The sequence below is a fragment of the Bombina bombina genome, chromosome 6 (genome assembly GCF_027579735.1).
Source record: "Bombina bombina isolate aBomBom1 chromosome 6, aBomBom1.pri, whole genome shotgun sequence".
In the NCBI taxonomy this organism is placed as follows: domain Eukaryota; kingdom Metazoa; phylum Chordata; class Amphibia; order Anura; family Bombinatoridae; genus Bombina; species Bombina bombina.
The window spans coordinates 925,103,959-925,116,286 of NC_069504.1; the positions used below are offsets into that span (position 1 = coordinate 925,103,959).

General features: G+C 36.7%; 1 protein-coding gene across 1 annotated transcript in view; it reads right to left on the minus strand.

Moving 5' to 3' along the window:
* DOCK2 (dedicator of cytokinesis 2) overlaps window positions 1-12,328 on the minus strand; it is a 1,640,323-nt gene that overhangs the window by 1,457,539 nt on the left and 170,456 nt on the right. Inside the window, 1 exon segment of the mRNA XM_053718563.1 lies at window positions 2,832-2,986. Coding sequence (XP_053574538.1) covers window positions 2,832-2,986 — 155 coding nt within the window.

Consider the following 12,328-nt stretch of genomic DNA (forward strand, 5'->3'; position numbering starts at 1 on the left):
GGGGGGGGGACAAAAGGTATGCCGGGCTTATCCCACTCCTTATTCACTATGTCCGCCACCCGCTTGGGTATAGGAAAAGCGTCGGGGTGCACCGGAACATCTAGGAACTTGTCCATCTTGCATAATTTCTCTGGAATGACCAAGTTGTCACAATCATCCAGAGTAGATAACACCTCCTTAAGCAGTGCGCGGAGATGTTCTAATTTAAATTTAAATGTCACAACATCAGGTTCAGCTTGTTGAGAAATTTTTCCTGAATCTGAAATTTCCCCATCTGACAAAACCTCCCTCATGGCCACTTCAGATTGGTGTGAGGGTATGACAGAACAATTATCATCAGCGCCCTGCTCTTCAGTGTTTAAAACAGAGCAATCGCGCTTTCTTTGATATGTAGGCATTTTGGATAAAATATTTGCTATGGAGTTATCCATTACAGCCGTTAATTGTTGCATGGTAATAAGCATTGGCGCGCTAGATGTACTAGGGGCCTCCTGCGTGGGCAAAACTGGTGTAGACACAGTAGGGGATGATGTAGTATCATGTTTACTCCCCTCATCTGAGGAATCATCTTGGGCAATTTCATTATCTGTGGCAGTACTGTCCTTACTTTGTTTGGACGCTATGGCACAATTATCACACAAATTTAAATGGGGAGACACATTGGCTTTCATACATATAGAACATAGCTTATCCGAAGGCACAGACATGTTAAAAAGGCTTAAACTTGTCAATAAAGCACAAAAAACGTTTTAAAACAAAACCGTTACTGTCTCTTTAAAATTTAAACAGAAAACACTTTATTACTGAATATGTGAAAAAGTATGAAGGAATTGTTCAAAAATTACCACAGTGTCTTAAAGCATTAAGAGTATTGCACACCAAATTTCAGAGCTTTAACCCTTAAAATAACGGAACCGGAGCCGTTTTCAAATTTAACCCCTATACAGTCCCAGCTATAGCCTTTGCTGAGACCCAACCAAGCCCAGAGGTGAATACGATACCAAGTGACGCCTTCTAGAAACTTTTCCAGCAACTTTCAGATCCTCACACATGCATCTGCATGTCCTGCTCTCAAAAAACAACTGTGCAGTAATGGCGCGAAAATGAGGCTCTGCCTACAACTAGGAAGGCCCCCTGACTGGAAAAGGTGTCTAACATAGTGCCTGCCGTTTAATAAACGTTCCCCAAGTTTATAAATGTGAAATATCAGCCTAAACATGAATAAAATGCCCAAATAAAGCAATCGATTTAGCTCATAAAAGTGTCTACCAGTTTTATAGCCCATATTAAGCCCTTTATTCTGTTTGTTTGACTAAGAAAATGGCTTACCGGTCCCCATGAGGGGAAATGACAGCCTTCCAGCATTACATGGTCTTGTTAGAAATATGTCTAGTCATACCTTAAGCAGAAAAGTCTGCTAACTGTTTCCCCCAACTGAAGTTACTTCATCTCAACAGTCCTATGTGGAAACAGCAATCGATTTTAGTTACTGTCTGCTAAAATCATCTTCCTCTCACAAACAGAAATCTTCATCCTTTTCTGTTTCAGAGTAAATAGTACATACCAGCACTATTTTAAAATAACAAACACTTGATAGAAGAATAAAAAAACTACATTTAAACACCAAAAAACTCTTAACCATCTCCGTGGAGATGTTGCCTGTGCAACGGCAAAGAGAATGACTGGGGTGGGCAGAGCCTAGGAGGGACTATATGGCCAGCTTTGCTGGGACTCGTTGCCATTTCCTGTTGGGGAAGAGATATCCCACAAGTAAGGATGATGCCGTGGACCGGACACACCAATGTTGGAGAAAGTAATAACTTTGACTAGAAGCATTTTTGCTAATGGAAGTATAATGCCAGAATGTTTGTATTTAAAACTGAAATGCACCCAAGCACATTTCAATTTTGACCTTTCTATATCTTTAATATTCTGTAATGTCACTGTTAAACTACCTGGTAACAATGTTTTCTAATGATTTTGAATGGCCTTGTTTTTGAAAACCAAGCAGAAAGTCACGCTCAACTCCTTAAAAGGGACAGAAATGTTGTCTTATAAGTTAGAGAATTTGATTATTTGATTATTTCTTGCATATAACTGTTTATCCCCTGCAAAAGTTTTAATTACATCAGCACTGCATGGGCTTATCTGAACACCTTATCCTTATCTGAACACCTTATCTTGTAAGCCAATGATATCTGTCATGGGGCAATGACCATGATTATCTGCCATGGTGCAATGATAACCTCGTTTTATCAGCATGGATTTAGAAAGACATCTCTGTCTCCTATATTCTATCTGCAGAAAAAATACTATTTGAACATAATTAATGCTAATATAAATGAAAGGTATTGAAAATCCCCCAACCCCCTTCTTGTTTTTGCACACATAGGGTTAGTTTACAAGTGGAGCGTTTTTTAGCCTTTACACTTGAGTACTAATACCATATTATAAATTGAAAGTAAAAAGTGCGTATGCTGCTAAAAGGTAACCTTGTAACATCTGATACGTGCTAAATACTACTAAAACGTAACCTTGTAACATCTGATACGTGCTAAATACTACTAAAACGTAACCTTGTAACATCTGATACGTGCTAAATACTACTAAAACGTAACCTTGTAACATCTGATACATGCTAAATACTACTAAAACGTAAACTTGTAACATCTGATACGTGCTAAATACTACTAAAACGTAACCTTGTAACATCTGATACGTGCTAAATACTACTAAAACGTAAACTTGAACATTTGTGGATTTGATACAAATAGAGACCAGGCTCAAACAAATCAATATTGATTTACATTATTCAAAAGTCTATTTCCTACCTTATTATGGATTGCTTCTGAGGATCATATAATGACATAAAAAGTTCAGCATCTTCCCCTATCCTGCAGACAAAGTTTCTCACAAAGACATAGAGGCCATAAGTAGGCGAAGAGGCAATGCGCCCATGCATGGCAAATTCATTTTGAGCTTTTGACTGTAATGAGAAAAAAAACATATTTTACCTCAATATAAATTAACAAACAATGAATCATAGAAATAGCTAGAATAACATATTACAATGAGCAACTTTATATCTGTCAGTTAATAATAAGTGTTTCAAAGCAATTTCTGAGTATATTACTAATTTATTAATCTTATAAATAATTCACTAAGTTACAATTCAAAAACATGGCATCTGATTCCAAATCACCTTGCAGATATACTTCTGTATTTTTTACAGCTAACTTCTGTTCTGTTAATTTAAATAAAGTTTTAAAGTTTCAAAACTAGGATAGCATGGGTAGTGAGCAATTATGTAGATTTTGTTCTAAACATTGTCACTCAAATGTCTTTTTAAGATATTATTCTGTCTCAGTCATTAATACATACTTTTTTACCTTTATAAAATGTCCTCTTGCCTCATCTGAATCTCCCAACTCCCTTCCTTTATCTACACTAAAAGCTTCCTGCAAAACTCTCTCCTTTTAAAGCTGCCAAATCCATAATTTCAGTCAATTTTATCACATTTCAAAGGCACAAGAAAGTCAAAATTAAACTTCAAGATTCAGAATGAGTGTACAATTTTATAAAAACTTTCCAATGTTCTTCTATTATCAAATGTACCTTTATTTATTGGTACATTTTGTTAAATTAGCTCCTTTCCATTAAACCAGACAGGGTTACAAAGAAACACCATTAAAGTTTATGGGGATTTTTGAAGGTAAATTGTTTGAAAAGCATTTCTAAAGGATTGTGATTAACACTGATGTTTGTAACAGTGTTAAATAAATAATGCTCAATACGTGCTCACTCTTGAGCATACCTCTGCTCTCATGGAAAGGATACAGAGAGAAGGAGAAAAAATGCAATAATTTGATTTTTTTTAATTGTAGGCTTTATCTTAATAAAATTATAATTGTAACTTCCATGTTCCTTAAAAGGGAAAGACTACTTGAAATATGTTATTATTTGAAAGGATTCCCCATTCCCCAGTTTTGCATAATCAACACAGTTATATTAGTACACTTTTTACCTCTGTGATTAACTTGTATCTAAGCCTCTGAAGACTGCCCCATTATCTCACTTCTTTTGATCGACTTGAATTTTAGCCATTAAGTGTTGACTAATAAATAACTCCACAGAAGTGAGCAAAATGTTATCTATATGATACACATGAACTAGCACTGTCTAACTGTGAAAAACTGTCAAAATACACAGAGATAAGAGGTGACCTACAACTGCTTAGAAATCAGTTTGTGCCTACCTAGGTTTAGCTTTGAACAATGAATACCAAGAGAAAAAAAAGCTAATTTGATGATAAAAGTAAATTGGAAAGTTGTTTAAAATTGAATGACCTATATGAATCTTGAAAATGTAATTTTGACTTAACTGTCCCTTTTAAGATCTCCTTCCTTCTAAAACTACGTTTTTCATCAATATTACTTCCACCCAGTTCAAACGTTTTCCTCCTCCTGCTCCCACCCATCATTTTATTTAATCTTAGTCTTTGTACACATGAGAACAGTGTGTCTGGAATCAAACAGGTCATTTTTAGTACTTATAATATAGCTATTAAATAGTTAAGTCTCATAAAACATTATCTCTTCCACAAAAAATAAGACTTTTGAGGAATAAAAAGAATGAAGCTATAGAAGAAAGAATCCATTATGCATAAAAGAGGTGGCTATTCTTACACAGAGAGGAGAATCGAGACTGTGTCCAAAATTAGCATTTTTGGAAAATAAAAACATTCTGCAGGAAGAGTCAGTTCTGAGTTTGTAATTGTAAAAATTAATGGAGAAAAATTAAAAATTGAAAATGGAAAATTTAGGAAGGGTGTTTTTGTGAACAGAAGGGAAACTAATTCCAATATCAATTAACCATAAGTCTTGTTTCAATCACCCCATTGCAATTAATATTAACTGTGTTTTTCAAAAACCCTCTGTGGCAATTCTGCCTTACATCCATGTACAATTAATATTTGCTAACATTGCTATCCCAGCTTAAATAAAGGGACACTAAACCCAACATTTTTCTTTCATGATTCAGTTAGAGAATACAATTTTAAACAACATTCAAATTTACTTCTATTATCTAATTTGTTTTATTTTTTAGATATCCTTTGTTGAAGAAATAGCAATGCATATGGGTGAGCCAATCACAAGAGGCATCTATGTGCACCCACCAATCAGCAGCTACTGAGAATCTAGATATGCTTTTCTGCAAAGAATATCAAGATAATGAAACAAATTAGATAATAGAAGTAAATTAGAAAGTTGTTTAAAATTGCACACTCTTTCTAAATCATGAAAGAAAATAACATAATTTATGTAAGAACTTACCTGATAAATTAATTTCTTTCATATTAGCAAGAGTCCATGAGCTAGTGACGTATGGGATATACATTCCTACCAGGAGGGGCAAAGTTTCCCAAACCTTAAAATGCCTATAAATACACCCCTCACCACACCCACAATTCAGTTTAACGAATAGCCAAGAAGTGGGGTGATAAGAAAAAAGTGCGAAAGCATATAAAATAAGGAATTGGAATAATTGTGCTTTATACAAAAAAATCCTAACCACCACAAAAAAGGGCGGGCCTCATGGACTCTTGCTAATATGAAAGAAATGAATTTATCAGGTAAGTTCTTACATAAATTATGTTTTCTTTCATGTAATTAGCAAGAGTCCATGAGCTAGTGACGTATGGGATAATGACTACCCAAGATGTGGATCTTTCCACACAAGAGTCACTAGAGAGGGAGGGATAAAATAAAGACAGCCAATTCCTGCTGAAAATAATCCACACCCAAAAATAAAGTTTAATGAAAAACATAAGCAGAAGATTCAAACTGAAACCACTGCCAGAAGTACTTTTCTACCAAAAACTGCTTCAGAAGAAGAAAATACATAAAAATGGTAGAATTTAGTAAAAGTATGCAAAGAGGACCAAGTTGCTGCTTTGCAAATCTGATCAATCGAAGCTTCATTCCTAAACACCCAGGAAGTAGAAACTGAACTAGTAGAATGAACTGTAATCCTTAGAGGCGGAGTTTTACCCGACTCGACATAAGCATGATGAAATAAAGATTTCAACCAAGATGCCAAAGAAATGGCAGAAGCTTTCTGGCCTTTTCTAGAACCGGAAAAGATAACAAATAAACTAGAAGTCTTACGGAAAGACTTAGTAGCTTCAACATAATATTTCAAAGCTCTAACAACATCCAAAGAATGCAACGATTTCTCCTTAGAATTCTTAGGGTTAGGACATAATGAAGGAACCACAATTTCTCTACTAATGTTGTTGGAATTCACAACTTTAGGTAAAAAATCAAAAGAAGTTCGCAACACCGCCCTATCCTGATGAAAAATCAGAAAAGGAGACTCACAAGAAAGAGCAGATAATTCAGAAACTCTTCTGGTAGAAGAGATTGCCAAAAGGAACAAAACTTTCCAAGAAAGTAATCTAATGTCCAATGAATGCATAGGTTCAAACGGAGGAGCTTGAAGAGCCCCCAGAACCAAATTCAAACTCCAAAGAGGAGAAATTGACTTAATGACAGGTTTTAAACGAACCAAAGCTTGTACAAAACAATGAATATCAGGAAGAATAGCAATCTTTCTATGAAAAAGAACAGAAAGAGCAGAGATTTGACCTTTCAAGGAACTTGCGGACAAACCCTTATCTAAACCATCCTGAAGAAACTGTAAAATTCTCGGTATTCTAAAAGAATGCCAAAAAATGATGAGAAAGACACCAAGAAATATAAGTCTTCCAGACTCTATAATATATCTCTCTAGATACAGATTTACGCGCCTGTAACATAGTATTAATCACAGAGTCAGAGAAACCTCTTTGACCAAGAATCAAGCGTTCAATCTCCATACCTTTAAATTTAAGGATTTCAGATCCAAATGGAAAAAAGGACCTTGCGACAGAAGGTCTGGTCTTAACGGAAGAGTCCACGGTTGGCAAGAGGCCATCCACACCAGATCCGCATACCAAAACCTGTGAGGCCATGCCGGAGCTACCAGCAGAACAAACGAGCATTCCTTCAGAATCTTGGAGATTACTCTTGGAAGAAAAACTAGAGGCGGAAAGATATAGGCAGGATGATACTTCCAAGGAAGTGATAATGCATCCACTGCCTCCGCCCGAGGATCCCGGGATCCTGACAGATACCTGGGAAGTTTCTTGTTTAGATGAGAAGCCATCAGATCTATTTCTGGGAGTTCCCACATTTGAACAATCTGAGGAAATACCTCTGGGTGAAGAGACCATTCGCCCAGGTGCAACGTTTTGGCGACTGAGATAATCCGCTTTCCAATTGTCCATACCTGGGATATGAACCGCAGAGATTAGACAGGAGCTGGATTCCGCCCAAACCAAAATTCGAGATACTTCTTTCATAGCCAGAGGACTGTGAGTCCCTCCTTGATGATTGATGTATGCCACAGTTGTGACATTGTCTATCTGAAAACAAATGAACAACTCTCTCTTCAGAAGAGGCCAAGACTGAAGAGCTCTGAAAATTGCACGGAGTTCCAAAATATTGATCGGAAATCTCACCTCCTGAGATTCCCAAACCCCTTGTGCCGTCAGATACCCCCACACAGCTCCCCAACCTGTAAGACTTGCATCTGTTGAGATTATAGTCCAGGTCGGAAGAACAAAGAAGCCCCCTGAACTAAACGATGGTGATCTGTCCACCATGTCGTAAAAGCACCATTGGTTCAGCATACAGAGCTGAAGAGGTCGCATGTGAAAACGAGCAAAGGAGATCGCATCTGATGCGGCAGTCCTAAGACCTAACATTTCCATGCATAAGGCTACCAAAGGGAATGATTGTGACTGAAGGTTTTGACAAGCTGATATCAATGTTAAAACTTCTCTTGTCTAACAAGGACAGAGTCATAAACACTGAATCTATCTAGAAACCTAAAAACCTAAAAAGGTTACCCTTGTCTGAGGAATCAATGAACTGAATGGTAAATTGATCCTCCAACCATGAACTTGAAGAAACAACACAAGTCGATTCGTATGAGATTCTTCGAAAATGAGAAGACTGAGCAAGTACCAAGATATCGTCCAAATAAGGAAATACCAAAACCCTGTTCTCTGATTACAGAAAGAAGGGCACCGAGAACCTTTGAAAAAAATTCTTGGAACTGAGGCTAGGCCAAACGGTAGAGCCACAAAACTGGTAATGCTTGTCTAAAAAGAGAATCTCAGACACTAAAAGTGATCTGGATGAATCGGAATATGCAGATACACATCCTGTAAATCTATTGTAGACATATAATGCCCTTGCTAAACAAAAGGCAGGATAGTCCTACAGTAACCATCTTGAATGTTGGTATCCTAACATAACGATTCAATAATGATAGATCCGGAACTGGTCTGAAGGAATAGACCTTCTTTGGTACAATGAAGAGATAAAATAAAACCCCAGCCCCTGTTCCAGAACTGGAACTGGCATAATCACTCAAGCCAACTCTAGATCTGAAACACATTTCAGAAATGCTGAGCCTTTGCTGTGTTACCTGGGACACGGGAAAGAAAAAAAAAAATCTCTTAGCAGGAGGCCTTAACTTGAAGCCAATTCTGTAACTTTCTGAAACAATGTTCTGAAACCAGAGATTGAGAACGGAATTGATCCAAATTTCTTTGAAGAAAACGTAATCTGCCCCATACCAGCTGAGCTGGAATAAAGGCCGCACCTTCATAGGAGCTGGCTATAGGTTTCTATAAGGCTTGGATATATTCCAAACTGGAAATAGATTCCAAACTGATACCGCTCCTGAGGATGAAGGATCAGGCTTTTGTTCCTTGTTGCGAGGAAAGGAACGAAAATGATTATTTACCCTGGAAAGAAAGGGAAAGCAAAGTTAACTTAGAAGACATATCAGCATTCCAAGTTTTAATCCATAAAGCTTTTCTAGCTAAAATAGCTAGAGACATATACCTGATATCAACTCTAATGATATCAAAAGATGGTATCACCAATAAAATTATTAGCATGTTATAGAATAATAATAATGCTATAAAATTATGATCTGTTACTTGTTGCGCTAAAGCTTCTAACCAAAAAGTTGAAGCTGCAGCAACATCCGCTAAAAATATAGCAGGTCTAAGAAGATTACCTGAACATAAGTAAGCTTTTCTTAGAAAAGATTCAATTTTCCTATCTAAAGGATCCTTAAATAAAGTACTATCTGCCGTAGGAATAGTAGTACATTAGCAGGAGTAGAGACAGCCCCATACCTTAGGGATTTTTGTCCCAAAAAACTCTAATCTGTCAGATGGCACAGGATATAATTGCTTAAACGTCTAGAAGGAGTAAATAAATTACCCAAATTATTCCATTCCCTGGAAATTACTTCAGAAATAGCATCAGGGAGATTAAACACTTCTGGAATAACTACAGGAGATTTAAAACCTTATTTAAACGTTTACATTTAGTATCAAGAGGACCAGAATCCTCTATTTCTAATGCAAATAATACTTCTTTAAGTAAAGAACGAATAAATTCCATCTTGAACAAATACAAAGATTTATCAGCATCAACCTCTGAGACAGAAACCTCTGAACCAGAAGAACCATTATCAGTATCAGAATGATGATGTTCATTTAAAAATTCATCTGAAAAAAGAGAAGTTTTAAAAGACTTTTATGTATACTAGAAGGAGAAATAACAGACATAGTCTTCTTAATGGATTTTAAAAAAAATAAAATCTCTTATGTTATCAGGAACACTCTGAAAATTAGATGTTGACGGAACAGCAACAGGTAATGTAACAGTACTAAAGGAAATTTTATCTGCATTAATAAGTTTGACATGACATGCAATACAAACAACAGCTGGAGAAACAGATACCAAAAGTTTATAGCAGATACACTTAGCTTGGTAGCTCCAGCACTGGGCAGTGATTTTCCTGAAGTATCTTCTGACTCAGTTGCAACGTGGAACATCTTGCAATATGTAAAAGAAAAAAACAACATATAAAGCAAAATTGATCAAATTCCTTAAATGACAGTTTCAGGAATGGGAAAAAAATGCCAGTGAACAAGCTTCTAGCAACCAGAAGCAAAAAATAATGAGACTTAAATAATGTGGAGACAAAAATGACGCCCATATTTTTTAGCGCCAAAAAAGACGCCCACATTATTTGGCGCCTAAATGCTTATGGCGCCAAAAATGACGCCACATCCGGAACGCCGACATCTTTGACGCAAAAAAACGTCAAAAAATGACGCAACTTCCGGCGACACGTATGACGCCGGAAACAGAAAAAAAATTTTGCGCCAAAAAAGTCCGCGCCAAGAATGACGCAATAAAATGAAGCATTTTCTGCCCCCGCGAGCCTAACAGCCCACAGGGAAAAAAGTCAAATTTTTTAAGGTAAGAAAAAATGATTGAAACAAATGCATTTATCCCAAATATGAAACTGACTGTCTGAAAAATAAGGAATGTTGAACATTCTGAGTCAAGGCAAATAAATGTTTGAATACATATATTTAGAACTTTATAAACAAAGTGCCCAACCATAGCTTAGAGTGTCACAGAAAATAAGATTTACTTACCCCAGGACACTCATCTACATGTTTGTAGAAAGCCAAACCAGTACTGAAACGAGAATCAGCAGAGGTAATGGTTTATATAAGAGTATATCGTCGATCTGAAAAGGGAGGTAAGAGATGAATCTCTACGACCGATAACAGAGAACCTATGAAATAGACCCCGTAGAAGGAGATCACTGCATTCAAATAGGCAATGCTCTCCTCACATCCCTCTGACATTCACTGCACGCTGAGAGGAAAACCGGGCTCCAACTTGCTGCGGAGCGCATATCAACGTAGAATCTAGCACAAACTTACTTCACCACCTCCATCGGAGGCAAAGTTTGTAAAACTGAATTGTGGGTGTGGTGAGGGGTGTATTTATAGGCATTTTAAGGTTTGGAAAACTTTGCCCCTCCTGGTAGGAATGTATATCCCATACGTCACTAGCTCATGGACTCTTGCTAATTACATGAAAGAAATTGGGGTTTCATGTCCCTTTAAGGTAGTATCTCAACCCCTTATCAATTATCATCCTCCCCTTTGAGCAATTAGCTACAATGGCTAGCCAAACACTCTCCCTTATAGGTAACCCTGACCGTGACCTCCACCCATTTCAAACTCCCACTAATTCTAAACAACCAACCTAACCCCACTGGAAAAAAACACTAATGCATTTAAACCCATATGTACCACACCATTGTTAAGCGTCTTCCTGCAAAATACAAGCCCCAAAACAAGAAAAGTTCTATAATCTTCTAATTCTACACAATTGTATTTGTTTCCAAAAAAAGCTGTGCTATCTCCTCTAGCTTGTAAACTCATGAACAAATGCCTCAAATTCTGTTGTATCAGTGTTTGCAAAAACACATTATTGTGTTTTTTTTAAGTTTTACTGCAAACCTGAACATTTCCTAAGCCTTTTAAATAATAAATTATAATGGTAATAACCACAGTCTTTAATAAACTCTGCATGTTCCTGAGTTATTTCAATATACATTTTAATTTTTCATTAGAAAATATGTTATAGTGTGTGTGACCTTTTTTTCAAGGACAGGAGAGACTAGACTAATAGTGAATATCCCACTGCTGTCACATATATGATAGCAATATAAAACCCTTTAATTAAATTTAAGATTTTGGCTTATGTATTTCTATCATAAATCTTTTAAAAGTGCAAACACTTTTGCAAATGGGTGCAATAAATTTGCAAGTATTATATGACAGTACATATTTATATGGGCTATATAATTTTTTTTCAAGAATCCTGATCTTGTGGTATTGTAGTTTAAACTGCTTATTTTACAGACTATACATCAGAGAAGTTTAAAGGGACACCTCCCTGATCCCTACTTGATCCCTCCCAAACAGCTCTCTCCCCCACACAAACTCCCTCCCACCATCCTAGATACTGGCAGACAATTTGCCAGTATGAAGTTTTAGTTGTTTTTTAATTAATTAATTGTATTTATTTATTTTCTGCAGTGTAGGATCCCCCTTTACCTAGCACCTCCCTGATCCCTCCTAAACAGCTCTCTAACCCTCCTCCCTACCAATGGTCTCCTCCATTTTAGGTACTAGCAGCTACCAGTACCCAGTTTACATGTGTTTGTTTATAGATTTTAATATTTTATTAATAAACAAAAAAATATTCTAAAGTGTAGCAATCACCCCTCAACCTCCCCACGTCCCATCTCGAAGCAATCATTTATAGGGCCCCCTCCCACCTCAAAAGCACCTTTGCAACATCGATCCCTCTCCCTTCTTTTCTGTAGC